Below are 22,008 nucleotides of genomic sequence, written 5' to 3' on the forward strand. Positions count from 1 at the left end.
GAACCTCCTTTCACCAGTGTTTAGTCTAGTTGGTCCCACGACACCTCCAGGAGGCTAGACAGTGATCTCTGGCGTCCCAGAGACACTCCCCTAATGCCAGGTCTCACTGCTCCCTGCACCAACCCAATATCCTCCTTTAACTTACTTACACACGGCTTTCTCAGCCCAAACAGCACTGCCACCTTCAACAAACCCAGGCTACGTTCATGCGAGCTCCAGGTAGAGACAGTGCCGATACTACCTATCCTAGCACATTCACCATACTCTATTTCATACGTTAGATAGCATAACTCCAATTTAAGCTAAAGTTAAAGGAAATAGAGAAGATAAACTCACAGGATCAGCAAACACACTCACCTTGCAGAATGGTCTCAAACAAAAGGGATTCAAATAGGCCACTCCCACGCTTAAATAACCTACCTCTTCCTGGATTTTCTCCTGAGAGGACTGATTGGTGAATCTCTCCACCTGATCTCAAGGAGTTATGTACCCTGCTTGGTAGTTCCCCCTGCTGGCCCCCAACTGACATTATTCTTCCTCATCCAAAGCCACTGACTAGCTCTGGCTGCTTCATCTAACATTTCCTTCACTTTCTTCCTCAAACTTGAGATAAGTGTCCGGATAATCAGAGTTTATACAAATGCTGTGGTGGCTGTCACTGTCTGGAGACAGTATTTGGTTGGTCCGCTCTGGGCTACTGTAGCAACATGGCGGTGCAACATGGCAGACTCTGTAGACAAGGATCGGCTTGTCGACGTGACTCTTATTTTCAGGTGATTATACACTAAAGAAAACATACTTACAAACATACTCCTACACACTGGACCTAAAAATGGACCTTAAAATGTTTTCCAAACACAACAGTTAAACTTCGGTGGTAGTACTGTGGTGATCACTGGTGTCAGTGACAGGAAGGTGGATAAATACTGTTTGTAAAAAGATCAAAGAGAACACATGCCACACACAGCTGAAACATATTCACAGACAATTTATTTTTGATTGAAATTATTTCACATCATAGTTGTTATTTTTCCTGTTGAAGATCTTTTGTATTTTTATTACAACAGCCACAGAGCAGCAGCAGCAGCAATAATAATAATAATAATAATAACCCAGCAGGAGAAGCAGATCAATGCGGAGAAAGACTGAAAAAGAGAGAGAAACATCATGGGCGCCCCTTTTCCAGCTGCCAAAAATATTTTTACTACAAGAAATTATGGGAAATAGAGTTGTTGTTGTTTTTTCAGTCAGTCAGATTTGTCAGGCTGTGTCACATCTGACCCTATTCCTTCCATAACAACTGTTAAGACTGGAGCACAGCTGTACACATCTTGGACATGGTAGAAACTCTTTACAGATTGTGTAGAATAAAAAACATCAGAGATAATAGACAAAAGGGAGGAGTCAGGATGGGAACAAAAAGCAAAGCACAGTGAGCTCCACAGGATACGGAGACATGACAGAACAGAAGAGGCGTTTCTATTCAACCATTACATGTTCTACAGTAATACAAAACCTTCCATTATAACCTCAACATGCTGGGCCCCAGGCTCACAGACTGGACATGTGGCAGCTCATCATGGCCTAAAAACTATGGGATGAACTCTGTGACAGGAGTTCCCCAAGACTACCCATTTCTTTAAAGGAACAGTTTGCTTTCATGCAAAGTTAAATGATAAGATTGATGCCACTGAATTTAAGTATAAAGCTACAGCCAGCAGTGAGTTGGCTTAGCTTAGCATAAAGACTGGAAATAGGGAAACAGCTAGCCTGGCTGCATCCGTATGGCAACATCGACCTACCAGCACCTCTAAAGCTCACAAACAAACTTAAAAAAATGACTTATTGTGGTTTTAGGGTGTTAATGTGCTGGACTATTCCTTGGCTGGGTTATTGACTTTGTGGAATCTTGTCATCACTGTGAGGTTGCCAGGCAACCAGCGGAGACTTTAGCCCTTTTTACACAGAGATGGTGCAATAGGGCTGCTACGAAATCCCTTTTTCATACCACCATTGCATTTTTACAAAGAGCCAAACAACGGCGGCATTATGCTGCTCCAGTGTGTGATTTTAGACAGCATGCCAGCATCCTGGAATAAAAAGAGGCATGGCGGGCATGATGTGTAACACAACAGCCGTGGACTCTGGTGTGACATATAACAAACACATCGGCAGCGCTTTATTATGGCACAACATGGCAATAACAATGATTTACCTTTTTGGTTATACAGCAGCTAATCTCGCCCTCTAAGGAGGTCCCAGACCTCATTGTTTCCCAATTAGCAGACATTTTTGTTGTTCTTTTTAGCGTTAGCTGCTAACTGCTATCAGCTACTTTTCTAAGTCTCGTGGTGGGTTGTACGTATAACATGTCGTCGAAACAACACAACCGTGCAGCCCATGATCCCATCTTGCCCACTGTCCCATTCATGGGACAGACACCATTTCAACCATTGCTACTACTAATGCCGGCTCAAAGGCAAGACAACACTGCCTCCCCCCCTCCGCAATTGTACGTTTATACAGAATCGCCAGGCATTAAATTCCCGCCTTGAAGAGGCAGTGTAAAAGGTGCTTTTATCCACTTTGTCATTTGTTAAAGATATACAGCATTATAGTAGTTGTAGAGATCCTGGCAGGACTGTTACCTTCGGATAGGGCCATACATGCTGTTTCCAATCTTTATGCTAAGCTAAGCTAAACTAGGACGATACTGACAGTAGTTTCATATTACATGGACAGACATGACATAGGTATCAATCGTGTCATATAACTTTCATCAAAAAGCGGGTAAGTCAGTTTTCAAAAAACTCAAACAATTCCTTTAAAACATTCAAAACAAAGGATAAAACAAAACTACAGTAAAGTTACACCAAATTATCAGTTTGCTGATGTGTGGAAGCGACAACTTTATTTTTTTTTTTTAAAATTATAATGGTCGGCCAGTCAGTGTGGTCCACCTCTGATATGATTATCTGGCAGGAATAACCCAAAATTCCTGGGCAAACAATGACTATTTGTTTGTAATTTTTTTCATATGAAAATGGACAAACTTAAATGATGAAATCTGAACTAGGGGCAGCTTCAGTCCAACAGTACCAGTATTGGTATTGGCTTTTTAGAAATCAATGTCAATCAAACCCTAACTGCCTCGACCAATAGGATCTGTCAAGACTCATGGGTAAATCCTGGCAACAACCAATCATAAAATTAGATGGGATCTCTCCATTTCAGTCCCTAACTTCAGTAAGATAGTGATCAGACCCTTTATCATATTTCAAACCTTTTATAAAACAAAATTACAAAATAAAAATACCAGATGACGCAGCAACATGTACATGCAAAAAAAAATAAAAATTAAACAACAACAACAACACAAGAAACAAATGTTTGATTAAAGTGATCAAATCGAAGATGCTGGAAACTTAAAAGATAATATGAAAACATAATTTGTTAGATTACAGTGCACTTTGTGTGAAAAAAACAAAACAACCACACGCACATAAGATGAAGGCAACACCAGCCTGCCAATGAAAGGAGGCTGAGAGAAATACAGAAAGGGATGAAGAAGACAAAACAGGGGGGGAAGGATTCAAAAATGGTTCAAAGAGAGGAAAGGAGGAGACGACTATATACACTCGTATATACATCTTACAGGATATGAAAGAGAGCTTGGGGTCCTAAAGCCAGACCCAAAGATGGCCGTACACAAACTGAGTCTACAGGCCAAACAGAAAACTGTCATGGCACCCAATAAATAGAAAACAAAGCATCTCATAGCGGACGGCATCCTGTCCTCTGCTGCAGCTTCTGCCTCGATTCAACAAACAGCCCGAGCAATCTGGAGGTTGACACGAATAAATAAAATGGATGGATCAGTCAGAGCAAGGCTGACTGGAAAAAAGGTGGAAATCTGACTTGTGTTTTCTAGGGTTGCTGGCACAAAAGAAAGCAGCCCAAACCACATCTAGACAGTGAGCAAAAAGAGATTCTGACAGACTTGAAGTGTGCCAGGGCAGTTACCACATCATATGAAATGTTGCCACAATAAACAGGCAACATTTTGAGGGAATGTAATCGGGCAAATATGGCTGAAAGATGCCTTTTTTTTCCTCCAATCTTTTGTCACTTACAGCCCATTGTGAAAGAATATGTACAATAATTTCATCCCATCCTTTGATGAGAATGACTCATCCCAACAGCCTAAAAATGTCACCCATGTATTATGGCGAAATATAAATACAGCAGAACAATTCAAAACAGGTGGTGTGACAGAAAGATAACAATAGGCAACTCATCCACAAGACTAGAGGCACTGTGACTCTTCACCCTGACCTCAGCAGGGGGGTCAGAGACGTGAACCCAAACAGTGTCAGTGTCCCTCCACAGGCAGTTCATAACAGGTTCCACTTGATAAACTCGACCACACTCATGTTGGCCTGAAGAGACAAGTGCACAAAACAAAAATTTAACTCGATGACAATGTTTGGCAAGTGTCCTTTCTTCTTTTCATAACCGTCTCAAAAAGAGCCAAAAAAAATAGCAGAGGATATGAAAATATACAACTCTCAGCTGGTGATGGGTCTTGTTTACAGGTCCACTTTAGAATTACTGCAGTCCACTTTACAGGTCTACGTTACCACCATGGCATGGTACAGAGAGATCCATGTATGGGTGCCCTCTTGGTTGGCTTCTTGTGTTGTATGTTGCAAAAAAAACCAAAAAAACAAAAAAGACAACAGGGCCTGTGTACTTCATTATTGTCAGGACAAAATCCAGGAGAGACAGAGTAAAGGAGGCTTTAAAGACACAACTTATAAATATTAGGCAGTCCCAGACCACCCAGCTACTGCTACACAACTGTCCTATTAAATAGTAACGGGAGATCATCAGTATGTACACTGAAAACAAATGAAAAATTGCCATCGCCGTTAAACTTTCCTGCAGAGTTCCCGAAATGTTTCTGAAATGTCATCACTGGGGGTTTTCTTCATATATATGTTTTATATAAGAAACACACAATATATGAAAGCACAGATGTCTGGAAAAATATGTTCATTCAAGTTGATAAAAACCTTTTTTTTTTTTTTTTTTTTTTTTTTTTTTGAGTGTGAACGTGTCGTTTAGGAGGAATAGGCACAGTCTTGCAACTCTTCTTTTCTCAGAGGTAGCACCTCATTTTCCCAAATGAAAGACTTAAAGATCGGAATCTGAACCTGAAAACTGAAGCCAAAGAGCGCGAGAGTGAGGACTGAAGTGATTTAACAGTTCGACATGTCTGTTTGGAGAGCTACATCGTGGATCAGATTGGAGAAGAACTGGAATGTGAGCTGCTGTATCCAGCCTTCGTGCGAAGGCAGGAGAGAGAGAAAAAGAGAGGAAGGCTCAGGTTTTCCTCACGACACAGACACACAGAGGTGTGAGGGCAAAGGCTGGAGAGCTGGACTTCGACTGAATATGAAAACCGAGGGACGATATTATGAAAGACAGGCCAAAAGATAAAGACAGACAAAAAGTGTCCTTATGTCACAATATAGTGGCTCCTTGCATGTCCTCTGATCACAAGGTCCTTGGAACATTGGTGACAGAAGTAAGGGGAGCGGCGAGGTCCATAAAGATTTCTCATTTAGAAAAAAAGTGACGCTGACTGGACAGTTCCTTCCTGGTGATGGTGTCACTACAGGGGTTGGTGATGACGTCTGAAGCTGATAAAGGCTCCTGTTCTGATGTAAACGCCTCAGAGACGCTCTGGTTACATCAGGTGATCCTCACGCTGGGATGATGTCATAGTTCCTGGTCTAATGATGGGCGACGATGGAGATGACATCACTACACAATTTTCATGTAATGTATCTGAGCCTGTGTGCAGTGTGTGCATGTTTTATGTGTGTGTCTGGTTATGTATGAGGGTCATGTGAGGGTGGTTGATCACCAGGCCTCTGTGTACCGAACATCAACTTCTTTCAGGTTGGGCAGTTTGGCCTGCAGAGAAAGACACAGACAAAAGGAAACTGCGTCAACACCATGAAACATACACTTAGAATCAGTTTGAAGGCCAGCTCACATTTTGGATAATATCCCTTTTTTCCCTTACACCGCGAGTCAGATTAAAATTTATATCAATTTTGTTTGTACCTGGTAGAGTTGGGTCTAAATGGGGTTAGCCTCGCTTAGCACAAAGACTGGAAGCAGAGGGGCAACTGCTAGCCAAGACCTATCAAACGTCCACAATTCAAGATGAGTCTTAGACCCTGTTTATACCTGGTATCAACATGTGTCTCGGGTGATCCTATCACAAGTAGACAGCACTAAAACAAGTGTAAGCCACCTTTAAGACACACTGTGATCCGACCACTCAAACCACTTGCCAAGGTGGCTGCGAATCTTTTGAAGTGTAAATGGTAATGTGTCTTGATGTGTCCCCAACATGAAGCTGCGTGTCCTTGGATGGCTAAGGCATGACCCACCCTACTGTGCCTTACTCTGCCTCTGATTGGCTTACCCTGACATTCTTACCCTAACCCTATCCAATCACTCCTCTTGCCTAAACCCAACAAATCCAACCAATGAAGGCAGTGAGTACTAGCCGATCAAAAAGAGAGTAGGGTGGGTCATGCCTTCGCTATTCAAGGAAACGCAAATGCAGGATGACGTGCCTGTTTTGGTGATAGTGTGCTAATGCTCTATAACTGGCACATTTTATGATGGGTTGGATGAAGTTTTGCATGACTTTTCGTTTTGCCCAGTGGAAGGCGACGTGTTAAAATTTGCTGACAGTAATATCCTCTTAGCTGGAAAGTCAAGATTATATCCAAGGGTCATCTGGACAGCATGACTGAGATTCTGCATGTAGTCATACCCCATATTTAAGTTAGTCCTGATACAGTTCCAACACTGATATAGTTAACCCTTCTCAAAGTGCACAAAAAAGCAAATTTCCCAAAGCATGTGGTTTATATTACAGGTCAGTAATTTTCAAATAATTTCCCTGATCATTTCACAGAAATTCCATGGAAAGAACTATGTAACTTTTGTAATTATTTCATGGAAAACAGGGGTCCCTGAAAGCAGACAGGTAGCAACATTAGAATTTATTTGGAATGTTTCTGACTACCTAACAAACGTGAGGCCAATATTCACTCCACTTTTGGCTCTGTTTTGATCTCCACCAACCTCTTAGAAAACTAAAATTAACACCTCACATTTCTATGCCACCACCAACCAGTCAAGTTGCAGTTATTGTCACCAATACAGTATTCGACCAAATGTCCCCTCAGTTATAGCGTTAAGTAATGACCAGGAAAGTGTTTTTGCAGAACATGATGATGTCAGAGTGATGTTAACTGTCACCACTTTATCATCATCACCCTATTCGATATTTTTGTGAGGTTTTGTCATTATAAGTGCATTCATTCTTGAATTATGGCCAAATACCACCAAATTCTAATCAGTTCATCTAAGTCCGAGTGAATATTTGTGTCAAATGTGAGTATATTCTCTGAAGGTGTTCTTGAGAATGGGGTGGATTGACAGACAACTTTTAAACAATGCCTTTGGCCACAGCTGTCGCTTTTGCATAGGCATAACCATCTAGCCGCTAAATGCTCCATTATGTTTACCAGCTGTTTATTGACGGGAAAAGAGTGAGTTCATCAGAGCTTACTGTAAACAGCTGCGTACTGCTGGGAATGAGGTAGTAAAGCTGTGGGCTGTAAAGCCAAAAAGAAGATCTGAGAGACAGTCCGATGTTTTGTAAAGCAGAGGGGAACTGCATTGTGAGGTGATAATTGTGGATTCCTCACTACTACTAACAACTGTCACATTACACACAGCCTTTGAATCCAATGTAAATATAAAAATTTAAAAATATGAATTAGTGCAGCTTTAAGTAAACATTAATTGAACATTATTGTATGAATGAAATTGCACAGATAGTCTTTTCAGGAAACTTGGAAATTATTAGAAAATCATTTGGATAATACAGACCCATAAAATTGCTGTAGGCCCTTTCTATGTGATATGTCAGACAAAAAGCTCTGTGTTTAGGTTTTTTTCTACAAACCCAAGGTGACAGTGTGAATATTGAGTCCCTTTTGTCTTCACTAGTTGATGCATGTAAATTCATCTGACAATATAAACATAAATACAGATTAAAGGCACAGGATAGATGGAAGGTGTAGATGGTGGGCCAAAAAAGAAAGAAAAATGTGCATTTCCATAGCGTGCAAATGTGCAGTTAGTACTAGTTGTCTTGCAGTATTACCTTGAGGTCCTCATATGTGTCGGCTGTGAGCTTGGTGCTGTTCATGTTCAGACTGCACAGACTCTTCATGGCTGAAGGAGACAAACCATTACAATTAGGCAAAATGAACTTAATACACTTAAGACACTCTGACCCTTAACAAAGTTACCACATTGACTCCGAGCTTGTCCTTCTATTCTGTCTGTTTTATTACTACAACACTTGTTCCCAAGCCATTCTTGAAACTGCTCATTGTCATTAAACAATAATAATATTTTAATCATAACTGTAATGGAATTACTTTCTAGAGAATACAGTAACATGACTCATTTTGTGTGTGTTTTCTTACAACTGAGAGCCAGCAGACCAGCATCGGTGACGGGAGTCTCACACAGGTTCAAGACCTGAAGACAGGCCAGATGCTCAGATAACAACCTTAACCCTGCATCTCCAAACTAAAGGAAGGAAACACAGAGGGAGACAGGACACACATCAGACATCGATTAGATCATTAGTGATACCTAGTGTGTGTTTGTACTTGTGTTGTGTTCCTGTGTGTGTATACCTGTGTGGACCAGAGGTTGAGCTGTTTGAGTGAAGGCAGCTTGATGAGCTGCTCGGCACAGGCACTGGTGACGTTGGTGAAGGCCAGGCTCAAGTTCTCCAAGTTCCCAAAAGAACCTGAACTCAACAGGCGGGCCAGGTCTGCATCCTAGATGTTGAGGAAAAAACATTCAGCATTGAGAAACAAGTATTTTAATGCACTTACAATCTTAAAATTGACACTTGCCAGGACAGAAAGGGTTAAAACAGTTTTTGTGTGCAGCAGTGAAGGCATCAGCATAATCTCACCGTGGACTTTGAGGGCAGAGTCAGCCGGGTGGGGCCTCCTTTCCTTTGCTGAAAAGAAGACAGACAGAAAAAAGATGGCGTCTGAGCTTAATGCCTTGCAGGATCCTTGTCAGACAGTAGATGGTGTGTGTGAGCAGCTGCCTGCATGCTGCATTCATGTCATGTTGAGGAAAAGCGACATGCAAGGTCTCTAACAAAATACTGTTTGAAAAATAATAATACATGGTTGAGACATGATGTTACATCTCTCACTGTATTTAGAGAGAAAAATCAAACAGAAAACATCATGTCTGAATCCAAGGGCACCTCCAAATGGCCGTTTCCTGTCAAGTTCTCTGCTTATTTTCTTACATGTTTTTGGAGAGACATTTTTGCCAGAGGATATTTGAACTGCACAAACAAAAGTCAATCATTTATTTTACCACTAATTAATAACTCATTAGGGAAATCAGGTCATAAATGATCATTTGTGAAAAATGTATCATTGTAAATACTATGAATAAAGTGTATGAATTGTCTTTATGTTTAAGTGTGTACAAATCGACGTTCAGCGGTTGCTTCTTCAGACTACCTCTACATATAACTGAAAAGCTCAGTTCTGCAGACAGAGTCAAGTGGCTGTGACTCAGCGTGTGAAGCACGCAGACTGAGCTGAGAGGGCCAGTTACTGTTACTCGTCTGATCTTTACTGTTCCAGCATTTCAGGTCCAGACAAGCTCGGGGAATTTTCACACTTCAGTGTTGGAGTTTGTGACAAAGCCAAAATTTCCAGTTAACTGTGCCCCCCTCTGGATGTGACAAGAGTGGAGGAGAGGGATACAGCTTCTTCAAGCCACAAGACAGGCTCTATGTGTGCCAGTAAGGCCTCAGCTAAAGAGACGGGGAGAACATTTGTACGGTAAGATTTAAGGTTGCAGATTGAAAGCACTTTCCTTAACTGATCATTGGTAACATTAATGATTATTTGATCAATTAATTGTGATTTTTAAAAACATAAAAACATTTTTTTCCCCTCAACCTAGGCTCACAGCAACATACTGCATATTCTCTGAGAGCATTGCCTAGCCTATCCATCCATCCATTTTCATCCGCTTATCCGAGGCCAGATCGCTGGGGCAGCAGGCCTAGCAATGCACCCCAGACATCCCTCTTCCCAGCAACACTTTGCAGCTCCTTCTAGGGGACTCAAAGGCATTCCCAGGCCAGATGATATGTAATCCCTCCAGCATGTTCTGGGTCTGCCCCGGAGCCTCCTACCAGTGGGACGTGCCCGAAACACGCCCAGCAGGCACCTTAATCAGATGCCCAAACCACCTCAGCTGACCCCTTTCAGCACGAAGGAGCAGCAGCTCTACTCACAGCTTCTTCTTGATGTCTGAGTTCCTCATCCTATCTCAACGGCTGAGCCTAGCCAGCCCATGGAAGAAACTCATTTCGGCCGCTTGTATCCGTGACCTCATTCTTTCGGTCACTACTCAGGGCTCATGATCACAGGTGAGGGTTGGGACAGTAAATAGAAAGCTTCGCCTTCCGGCTTAGCTCCCTCATCACCACGACGGACCGGCACAGCACCTGCATCACTGCAGAAGCCCCACCAAACCGCCAATCCCATGTTACTCACTACACAGGGGCTATTAGGCCCAGACAACACAGCTCCCAGGGTCATGGAGGGCAAACCCCTCCACCACGTTAAGGTGGCGACTCTTGGAGGGGTGCCTAGACTATGAAACGTAAAAAGATGTAGTGGCCTGGACATGAAACATATTGAATATAAGTAAATAACTCCTCACTTTGTCCACTTCATTTTCTTATGACTGTCATGCTCTTCTTCCAGACCCCAAGATAACTGCCTTGTCATAAAATAGCTACACTGTGCCCTTTGTTTGCTAATGCTAGTCACTGAACCATGCTGTCAAACACACCATTCTATGGATAGCTAGAATGTACCAGATTACACATGGTTTACACTTCAGAATCAAATCTTTATTTGATTAATTAAGTTTCACATATTTGATTAAATTCCAATTAAACAACTGTCGATTAATCGTTACCATCCCTAGTAGGATCTGATGGACTACATTGGCACATAAAGGTAGGTGGGCACGTAATCATTTAAACCAGCAACTGAAATATAATATCTAACCACTGCCTTAGACTGAGCGCACTCCTTTAAAGTCTTGTCAACAAAATCTGAGTGTCAAAGACGGTTCCAGGAACATGACCCTATTTTTTCACGTTTTTGTGTTGAAGTGAAACAACTGCTGCAGCTGGCAGCGGTGAAATAGGCCACAATGTAACCACTCTGGGCTGGTGTGCCCCACCAGTTTACGTCATTAGAGCAGGCACAGATTGTCATTTTGAGTGTCTGACAACATTCAGAAGGGATCCCTACAGAGAAATGAAAGTCTCGCTAAACTCTTGTTCTGACATTTTCACATAGTGGAAATCAACTAAATATTCATCCAAGACACTGAAAATCTTTTAGATAAGAGTAAGATACACTTTCTACTCCAACATAGAAAACTATTCTGCCCTCCTCTCTCCAACTCTCACCAACATTTCCACCATTTTCTTCCTGCAACAAGTAACCTCCCGTGAGATTTCAGAATTATTTCTTAGCTCTCAAAGAGTACATTACATCATATTTATTTGCAGACCCAAGTCAGGGCTCAATGCCTTCTTCCAGGATGCTACAACATGTGGAGGTGCTCCGGTACGATGAAAACAGTGCTTTCTGTTAATGTTCCCGTATAACAGACAATGGAGCTGCTCCTACACAACACATCATTCTTCTAAATGAACGCTGTATCCTCCCTTTGTTCTCATCTTATCCAGTGCATGCTTGGTTTTTCACTTCTGCGGCCTTTAACAGTTGCTGTGTTGGAATTGTGGATTGACAAGTAGGTCACATGCGTCACTGAGGACACAAGAATTTGTATGTAATGAGAAACTGGTGATCTGATTTTCATGCAGAGGCTTTCTCTCCAACAAGCTGACCCCAACAGAAATGTGGGATGAACTGGAACAACATGTTCTTAGTTCAGATCTACGAGAACTGCAGGACGCCCAAGAGTACAGCACTATGCTCACTGCAGGCCTCAGAGTACCTAATAAAGTACTGAGTTTGTTACTGAGATTGATTGTATGTATGTGTGTGTGTGTTGGAGCAGTAACTCACCAGTTCTTTGAGTTCTCTCTGTCGGTCGCAGAGCTGCTCGTACATGCGTAGTCCCACCTGGGTGCTCTCCAGGGTGGAGATGATCTGCAGCTGGGTGTCTTTGTTCTCAATGATGTTGTACTCCAGCATCAGACACAGGATCTGGACACACACAGAAACACATACACACTGTAAAGGGGCAGTCCACTAATTTCATGTGCTGATCAGTTTACATGAGGAGCACTTTTAAGCCTGTGAAAACATTTGGAAAATGTCTTCTGTGGCTCTGGAGGAGCTTTGTCGAGGCTGACAAAATAACTCTGATGGTGTCATGGTGATGTCATCAGGGTTATTTTGAAGAAGAAGAACAGATGAATAAATGGCTCAACAATGATACAAAATGGCAAAAAAAACCTACCACACATCAAGAAACAGACTATGAGAAATTATTAAAGGGGAGCTATTATGCTTTAACGTATTTTGTGTTTTATATACAGTGTTACAATGAAGAAAGTATGTATCAATTGTGGCCAAAATTAAAAAAAAAAAAAAAAATAGATAAACATATGTGGAATTAATCCCTGTGAGCCAATACCTCAGGTCATAGTGTGCTGGTTTTATTTATTTATTTATTTTTTATATATATTTTTAAATTTACATTAGCCTGCATAGTTTATACTGCTAAATGAAGCTACATGCTAACTTCAGGGAAACATGTGAACTTGGTAACCGATGTAATTTCTCTGTAATTTCGGATCAGATTCCTGCTGGAACATGTCTGGTTATGTTTAAAAGCTTTCTGCCATTTTTAACTGTAGAATATTGCACTATTCTCCTGAAGCAAGTACACTGCTAACATACATGTAGCTACATGCTAACGTCAGGGAAGCATGTACAATATGGTTGCTGATGTTAATTTCTCCCCAATTTTGGATTCTATTCTCACTGGCACATGTTCGATTGTGTTTTAAAGCTTTTATTGGTAATTTTTCATGGTAAAAAGTGACGCTATTCTCAGAGTCATTCCCCCAGCTGCAATGGTAGTGCAGAAAACCCGAGATACAGAGGACCTGGAAATGCTGACCAAGTAGCAGAAATCTTAAATACAAGTATAAACCTGAAAATTTATGAATGAAGGAGAAGTTTTATTGATAAAAGGATTAATAGAAACACACACATGGACATACATAGATGAAGGAAAACATTTATAGAAGTGATTTAAGACGACAACAAAAAAGTGAAGTGGTGTGAATGCACTGTACCTCCACCATGGTCTGGTTTCCACGTAGGGCCAGCAGCATGCAGGGACCCAGCTTGTTTTCAGCCAGCGAGAGTAGGAACTTCTTGGTCTTATAGCAGGAGCCCATCAAAATATGAACCTGGAGGAGATGAAGAGGTGGGGAGGGTCAGTTGTAAGCAACCACGATCATGAATTAATCAGCAGACATTAATTGTTGAGGTTGACAGTGTGTGCGTGTGTCCATACACTCACCATACTGGCAAACAGCTCTCCATCATCATCACAGGCCACACCTCCTGGACTGTAGAGCTGGAACCAGCCATCTTTACCTGAACGCACACTGAGTAGGCAGGAATGGACCTGAAAAAAAAAAAAAAAACACAGATTATTTTTCTGTTGGTAAATCTCAGCGAAAAACTCTGGCGGCTCTAGAGCTGCTAAAAGGTTGAAACAGTGGTAAACATACACAAACACACACTCACCTCCTGCCTCGGGTCCTCTGCAAACCTCTGAATAACATATTTCAGTTCCCTGTTTAGAAAAGAGAAACATACGGAACGTCAGGTTGTTTTCAAACTGGAATCTAACTGAATCTGTGAAGCTGAACAGTTTATGACCTCTGAGTCACTTACTTTGTGAATTTGGCATGTGCAAGGGCCCTGCAGAGAGAGAGGACAAAGACAGATATGAGATATGTAACAGCCCAACACACTTGGAGCTGAGCAAGATGATAAAAACAAAACAAAACAAAACAAAAAAAACAACAACAGGCAGCCATAATTCATTATGTTTTTTTCTAATATATATCTTTAATTAATTTAAAATGTATATACAGTATTCACTAAATGCCTCATTTGACATCTTGGGAAATAGGCTTATTTGCTTGAGAACGGTATCCATCTTTTACTCTAACTTTTAGAAAGGAAGTAATTTAGCTTATTTTACAAAATGTTGCACTAGTCCTTTAACACTGTAAGGAATGATTCATATTTGCATCAAGGTCCATTGAAGAAAACTGCATCTACTGCTAGCTCACCTAGCACCACTGACCTTGCTAACCTTACAGCTCAGATGAGGAGGACGCTGGCAATGTTTAAATCTGGCTCTATCACAAGCCAAAGCTTCTTGTCTGTGTGTAGATGCACACTTCTTTCTGCGCTGTGATACGGTTGTCGGGTATAATTCGGTAAAAAGAAAATAGTTCCCACATGAATGTGCTCACAACAAGGTCTGTGGATTATCTTGAGTAAGGGGGCCATGATTTCTGGAAAGAGACACTGCTGTTGAGTATTTCAAATGTATATTTTGGCACTTTGAGCACCACAAGCTGAGCGCCATCTAGGTTTATAATATCGGAGAGAAGCCATCTTTGCAGTTGATATCTCCAACACTGAGCAACTCACACCAAAACAATCTAGATTGATAAGTAGCACAACAGGTAAGGGGAAAAAATATATTTTTATATTTGAGGTGAACTGTCCCTTTAACATCAATGTGTGTGTATGTATCTCTGAATTTGTGCGTGCGCTGATGCGACTCATTATGTCCTCAGCTACAGGGTGCTGGGGAGTATTGTTGCCTTTTCTAATGACGCCTGAAGCCATTGACCAGGCAACAGTGGCGCAGGTGAGATACAGGTGTGTCCCAGAGTTGGAGGAACAACAAGTTGTCTGCCAGTCAATGCTAATGAAGCTCTGAATCACCCAGCCAATTAGGAACAAGACTCGGGGCTGGTTTTAGCCAATTAAAATAGGCTCTCTGGGGAGAGAGCAGCCACCTCCCTCCAGTTCATGACCCACAGAGGCATGTTGAGGTACCTCATTCACGTCAGAAGCCAGGCCCCAGGAGGACCCTCTTAGAAACTTGTATACATCCCCAGAGACTGTGATGTGAGGGACTGGCAGAAAATGAGGAAGGAGGGCGATTGAGGGAAAGGAAGTGTGAGGGGTGGCGTGTCGCTCTAGGCTGACACTGATTGTTACAGTATATGATTATGGGTTATGGCTACACTGGTGTTTCTGGACTGGAACCAAAAGTGCTCGATTCCGCATTTCTCCGAAACAGCATTTAGACTGTTGTAAGTCACCAAAACTCTCCCCTGACACACAGAATACTACTGCAAGCACTACCACTACTACTTTTACAGTTTAAACAATTCCTTTCTTCGTCTTGTCTATTTTCATCTGTTTTACACATGTAGATAGAGAGATAGTTCATTGGGTTCTGAGCCCTGACATAAACTCAGTACTGAGCCTGAACACATCCTTCGTCATCACAGATGGAGGACTGAAGCTGCTGCTCTACTAATGTGCTGCTGTAACTACGTATGCAGGCTGTCGAGATATTGTGCAACTCTGTGAAACTATTGCGTGTTTACAGGAAAATAAAAGGCCAGCTGAGGCCTCGACACGGGCGCTCTGAGGCTGGCACAATGAAGTCAGAGGTCCTTTAACCAAGAAAGCAAAAAAGGGAAGGGCTGTTTCACTTTTACCATTTGGCGGAAAGTAACTAAGTATAATACATGGACTCAAGTACTGTACTTAAATACAACTTTTAGGTTTACTTGAGCATTTATATGTTATAAACCGTCAATTCATGTTTATTAAAAGTGCTTGTTTTTGCCACTGACAGGCTCAGGTTGTTATAATGAGAGAGAAGTTAAACTTTTTTCTATACCATTTGCTTATTCCGGTTTGTTTTTGTGTCAAAGTTTCACTGAAGGAGAGAAATCTCATGAGAGGTGACTTGTTGCCAGAAGAAAATGGTAGAAATGTTAATGAGAACTGAAGAGAGGTCGATAGGAGGAGAAGTAATATTTTGTTGTGTTGAAGTACAGAAAGCCTATTTTACTTCTATCTAAAAGATTTTCAGTGTCATGGCTGAATATTTAGCTGATTTCAACATGTGAAAAAGCCTACAAGATTTCAGAACGAGACTTCTCCAATAGTGAGATTTGGACATAAAACAATGGAACAAGCCAAAGGTACCAAAGAATCTTTCATTTCTCTGTAGTGTCCTTTCTGAATGTTGTAAGACACTCATAATAACAATCTGAGCCTGTTTGTGTCAAAAACAAGCACATTTAATGGATGTAAAATGACAGGGCGCACCTGCCTCCATTAGTTGCATTGTAGCCTGTTTTGCTGCTGCTGACTGCAGCCCTCTCCCTCAATACTGGACCAAAAATTATTGTTCCCACGAGTGACTCAGACACAAAAACATGGGGAAATAGTGTCCAGATTGGAAAATACCAGAGTTCCCCTTTAAGAATAGCCTCTGAATACTTCATCCCCCACTGCCTGTAAGTAATTGCTTTAGAGTGAGAAACATACAGAAGGGTACTTTTTAATCACTGAGTAGCATTTGCAGTTGTCCTCTCAGGCCCCGACAACCTCCCCCAGGGTTACCGCGCCTTGTTAAACATCAAATTCAAGGACTTTTCAAGGACTTCAGGCCAACTTTCCCCAAATTCAAGGACCCAACATAGTTTGAGAAATGGATCAAGGTTAATTGCTGCACTGACAATTTTTATAATGAGAAGGAGCAAGCTTTAGAGAAGCTCAAAGACAGCAATTAAAAAAAAAGAGAGGGAGTGTCATTATTAATATTTTCATCAACTCTGTTCTCTCATCAGAATTATGGCGGCTGGACATTCAGGGGACACAGTTTACAGATTGTACTGAGCGTACGAAACTGAAGCATTTTAAGATATTTTGGTCGTTCCAGGTCACTTGTATGAAAGATTAGTAGATAAATTAATAACATATGATTGTCAGCTGATGTGTGTATGTGTGAATACTTACTCTTTAGGGAAGGGGATGGGCTGCAGCAGGCTGGCGAGTGCAGGTCTCCAGTCATCGTAGTCGGACCTGACAGTTTAAAAAAGAAAAGGAAAGAAAAGAGAGATGAGGAGAGTCAGTGTAACAATGTAAAGAGGAGGGTGTAGCCTGAATAAGTGAGGCTGGAGGACAAAAAGCTAGGGGAGCAATTGAAACATGAGCAGCACTGGGATGACGCAAATTTGCTGCGTCGATTCAGAGGCTCCAGCAGCATCACATTACTGTGAGTTAAGTAACACTGGCTTTGTTACAAATGCTACAAATGCACAGACACAGTATTGCTTTTTTAGGCCATCCTGTTTGGTTACCGCACCTACACGCTGACAGAAAGACACACACACGTAACTGCTGCTCTACTTTCACAGTGGGTAATCAGCAGCCGCCTCGTACATTCATTCATTCACTCAGTGCTGTTTAACCCATTTACACTGACCGGTTCTTCAGGCATACACACACACTCACATAATGTCACCTTTACAAACTGGGACACCTCCTGGGTTGTTGATGTGTCATTTCTTTAATTTGAAATTGGTTTGAGGCTTATGTAAGTTTAAAGTGGCTTCATGAAGACACAGATGTTTGTTCAAAGGCTTTACGAAACCCCTTTCTTTTTTTAAAAATCACAAGCAGTAATAGATTTCAATCATTTTGTTTCATCTGCTCATGTATCATAATGAAATGAGACTGTGTGTGCCTCATGTGAATGACTGGAACATTATCTGTTTATTTCTCCCATTGCTTATCTTAATACAGGGGACAGGCTGAACTGGTTAGGTCTGGTTTCCGCATCATTTAATGTGTATCTTCACATACCATCTTTGAAAACGAAAGCAGATTTGACAAAACTGAACTCAATATGTAGCAGTTACTTCATGGTTACGTCCTTATTGTGAGCAAAAGAGCTCAGAAGACATCTGAGACATAAAGCTGAGAATCTTCCACACTTAACCGTTTGCTATGTCAGGATCTCTACAGGTGTTAGACACTTTAATTTAATGCTTTGGGAGATGTTTTCAAATTTAAGACTGATTTTTGGACAAATCATCTTCTTTTTTTAAAAATAAGAATTGCATGTAGGTATAAAGGTAAGTTGTATACATGTGGTCCCATGCAGACGTAGGTTTTATGTAGGAATATGGATATTAGAATGAGTAAGGTTAATATACGTATTGCCAACAGGTAAGTGCAATTATAAGGCAAGTTAAGTTCAGTGGTAGGTTTGTACCATGAGGGATGTGGACTTTCACGCCGAAGAGCTTGACTTATTTCGACAAAAATAAAAGATGAATAAATTAATTTTGATGAAATATGTGTGGCAATTTAGACCTCACAAATTCAAATTTAAGACCATTCAATGACATTTTTTTGAATGTACGACATTTTAAGAACCTACAGAAACCCTGCATTGTTATGCAAACAATCATGTGACGTGCAGAAGAAGAAGCGCTGAGAATATATCGTCACATGAGACTAGATATCGTAAAATCGCAAATTTTGTCTTTTCCTATATTTTTGCCTTTAGATTGGTAAGGCGAGTGTGAAATGGGGTGACATGCAGCAGTGCGCTATGGGCTGGAATCGAACCAAGCATGAGTGCAGAATTAGCTGTTTGTTGCATGCAGCGATCAGATCAGAGCCCTGGATTTCTATAAAGTGGCAGGTAGTTTTGCACAGAAACTGGTGACAAAGAAATGCTGAGAAATTTACTTTTACTGGTCTGCACCAAACTGCTGTATGATCTCTAGTTTACTCCTTTCCATCATGTGTAACCGTTATTCATATCAGTTCAAGTGCATCATAGTTCAAGGGGTTGGTGGATTTCATAACAGTACAACGTACTATCAACAGAGCTTCAAGCTTAAAGGTACAATCTGACATTTTGGGAACTAGCCTTGTTTGCCATATGAGTCATATGAGAAGATTAATAGTAATGTCATGGTTAAGGGTCCAGTACAGAGGAAGGTCCGGGGCATGTTTGGCTGAACTTAGCACAAAGACTGGATGCAAGGGAAAAGTGCTACCCCCCATTTTGTCTCTGTATAAGACCTGGAGTTTAAAGTGATATTGATCTTCTTATGTGACTCTGGGAAAAGGGAAGTGGGAAGTGTATCCAAAATGTTGGACTGTTTCATTAATACTCAGCAGCAGTGACAGTTTTCTCTGTAAACTTACAGCATCTTGAGGATGAGAGCGAAGCAGCCCAGCACTCGGTCGGCCTGTGCTGGCAGCTGGATGGAGAGAGTGTTGACGGCCGGGCTGACAAGCAGACAGTCGATGAGGTTGGGTTCGCTGTCGCCCCCCGACGGCCCGCCCTTCCGCCTGGCGTTGGCCGAGTTGTTGTTCCGCTCCAGCTCCACCAGGATCTCGCTGGAGTTGACGACGGAGGGAGGAGGAGAGAGGGGCAGGGAGGGCGTCGGGGAGGAGATGGGAATGGACGGGGCGGGGTTTGAGGGGGCAGGGGGAGGCGGTTGAGGAGGACTGGGATTGGAGGAAAGGGGGAGGAGGGTGGCAGGAGGCGGCGTAGGAGGCTCAGGGCGCAGCAAGCGGAGCGGCATTGGGGGTTTGCGTTCGTTCTGCTGCTGGCAGCCATTTCTGATCTCCTTCAGGCTGGGGGAGTTGTCCCGACTGTGGGGATGAGAAGAGATGGAGGAAAAGTGATTAAACCACGTACAAAAGCCACACTCAATGCAGGGAAATACAGTGTCAAAGCACAGCGGTGATGCCAATGAAAACACAAGCAAGATGTAATGATGTAAGGGAAAGAAAAAAAAGGTAAGATGTGGTAAGAGCCTGGAGAGATGGGTACCAGAGAGATGGTTCCTTTGTGTGCTGGAGTTTTGGAAAAATTAACTAAGAATGATCATCTCTGGGGAAAAGGAAACCAAGGAGATGATGCTAATGAGTTAAGATAGCCTATGTCATACATCTGCAGTCAACAAAAAGCCCCTATGGAGCACACAACAAAGAAACATGACCATTTAACGATAAAATCACTACGGTGAGGTCAATTAGGAAGCAAACATGCTGTAACTTTTATTTGGTAATGAAAAAAAAAACGGCTTTGTTTCTTTGAAAATGTTTTGTTTTGTAATGTACCATGACTTAAGTGTGCCAGTCTATTGATAATGATGAAATCTCAGATGTTGTACAAACAGTTAATAAAAAAAATTCTACTTGTTCAAAAGAAGCTTTTCAGAGTTGGTACATTCAGTGGCTTGAAGTTGCTTCTCATTACCATATGTGAAAGTATGATGAAGGCCTTTTACTCCATAAACAATGTGAACATTTAAAACTACATTTACTTATTTTACCAAGAACCTAGAACGCAACCGTCAAAGCCAACACATGCTAGCCAGTCAGAGGGAGAATAGGGTGGGCCATGCCTTTGCTATGAAACACAAAGTCAAGACCTGTTGAAACCACTTATAACACCAGGCCTTATAAGCAAGTTTAGGGTTTCACTCTTAATAAATAATTTTATTTATTCAATGAATTGCTATTGTTTGTGTTTTATATAACTGCTTGTGTACTTTTTTGGGGCTGTAGAGGTTTCTTTCTTTTTGTTTTAAATAAAAGCCCATGTTGGGACATTGCTAATCAGTTTATACTATAAATGGCATAATGTGGTCTGATGATGGTAATCTGATCTGCTTTCCCGGTAACATCTGCAAATAACTGTTTGTATTGTTTCCTTCACATCAGTCCTACAAGACGTGGGAAATGACGATCATGAGTTTGTCAAATCAATGAAAAAAAATTGGAGTAAGGTTGCAAAAGAATAACCCTTCTACCACAACAGCAGAATAACCAGGTATTAGTCCACTTTAAACTCCCCCTCCAGACACAAAATAATCTGCTACGATTAATGTTTTGTTCAACATGGTTTTCCCACATAAAAAGTTAAGACAAACTCTGAAAAGGGTCCAGAAGCACATCTACTCTGGATCTGGACGTCACCCCGCCTACCATCATTGCTTGCAATAGGATTCATTATCTGCTTTCTCCAGCACTGGCACAGCACCACTGGGGCTCAACAGCTGACCATTTGGCTTTGGATAGTGAAGGCATGACCCGCCCTACTCTCTCTTGCTCTTACTCTGCCCCTGACATTCTTACCCTAACCCTGACCAATTTCACTCCTCTTGCTCAAACCTAGTCAACGCAACCAACAAAGCCAACACATGATAGCCAATCAGAGGGAGAGTAGGGTGGGCCATGCCTTCGCTATCCTATGAAACAAAGTCAAGACCTGTTGACCGCTGAAAAAGCAGTGTGCATCAAGATGGCTAGCATTAGCATTAGAGGAAACACTGGAGAGATTCAGCCATAGATGTTTAAGCCTCAGTCGGACCTTGACTCAGATGAGGAGTCTGTTGTGCACTAAAATCAGCGACTTGAGTATCGGCATGTTAAGTGCAGTAAGTGTCTTTTATTAGTTTATGTTATTTGTTAGATTGTAGGCTAACTGGCAGTGGCAGACACAGCGTTAGTGTTTGTAAAAAAAACTTACAGTAATATCTGCTATCATGGGTTTTTGGTAGATAGTGGAAGAAAGCTTCAGGGTCCAGTTAACATCCAAAAACTGCACACTCTACCATGTTTTCTGTCAAAACTTTCACTATGTTAATTCTGCTGTCTCTAGATCTACTGACAAGTTCACTCTGTGCTGGAGGTTTCA

General features: G+C 41.6%; 1 protein-coding gene across 1 annotated transcript in view; it reads right to left on the reverse strand.

The window, feature by feature from the left end:
- Positions 1–968: 968 nt before the first annotated feature.
- Positions 969–22,008, reverse strand: part of cmip (c-Maf inducing protein) — a 60,278-nt gene continuing 39,238 nt past the window's right edge. Inside the window, exons 9-20 of the mRNA XM_050072411.1 lie at positions 19,503–19,955; positions 17,295–17,360; positions 14,124–14,150; positions 13,974–14,022; positions 13,744–13,851; positions 13,514–13,630; positions 12,273–12,413; positions 9,095–9,142; positions 8,808–8,954; positions 8,592–8,697; positions 8,264–8,334; positions 969–5,982 (exon numbers count right to left, since the gene is read on the reverse strand). Of these exons, the coding sequence (XP_049928368.1) occupies positions 5,929–5,982; positions 8,264–8,334; positions 8,592–8,697; positions 8,808–8,954; positions 9,095–9,142; positions 12,273–12,413; positions 13,514–13,630; positions 13,744–13,851; positions 13,974–14,022; positions 14,124–14,150; positions 17,295–17,360; positions 19,503–19,955 (1,387 nt within the window). The 3' untranslated portion in view covers positions 969–5,928. The remainder of the gene's footprint in view (positions 5,983–8,263; positions 8,335–8,591; positions 8,698–8,807; positions 8,955–9,094; positions 9,143–12,272; positions 12,414–13,513; positions 13,631–13,743; positions 13,852–13,973; positions 14,023–14,123; positions 14,151–17,294; positions 17,361–19,502; positions 19,956–22,008) is intronic.

The sequence above is a fragment of the Epinephelus moara genome, chromosome 20 (assembly GCF_006386435.1).
Source record: "Epinephelus moara isolate mb chromosome 20, YSFRI_EMoa_1.0, whole genome shotgun sequence".
NCBI classification, from domain to species: Eukaryota; Metazoa; Chordata; class Actinopteri; order Perciformes; family Serranidae; genus Epinephelus; species Epinephelus moara.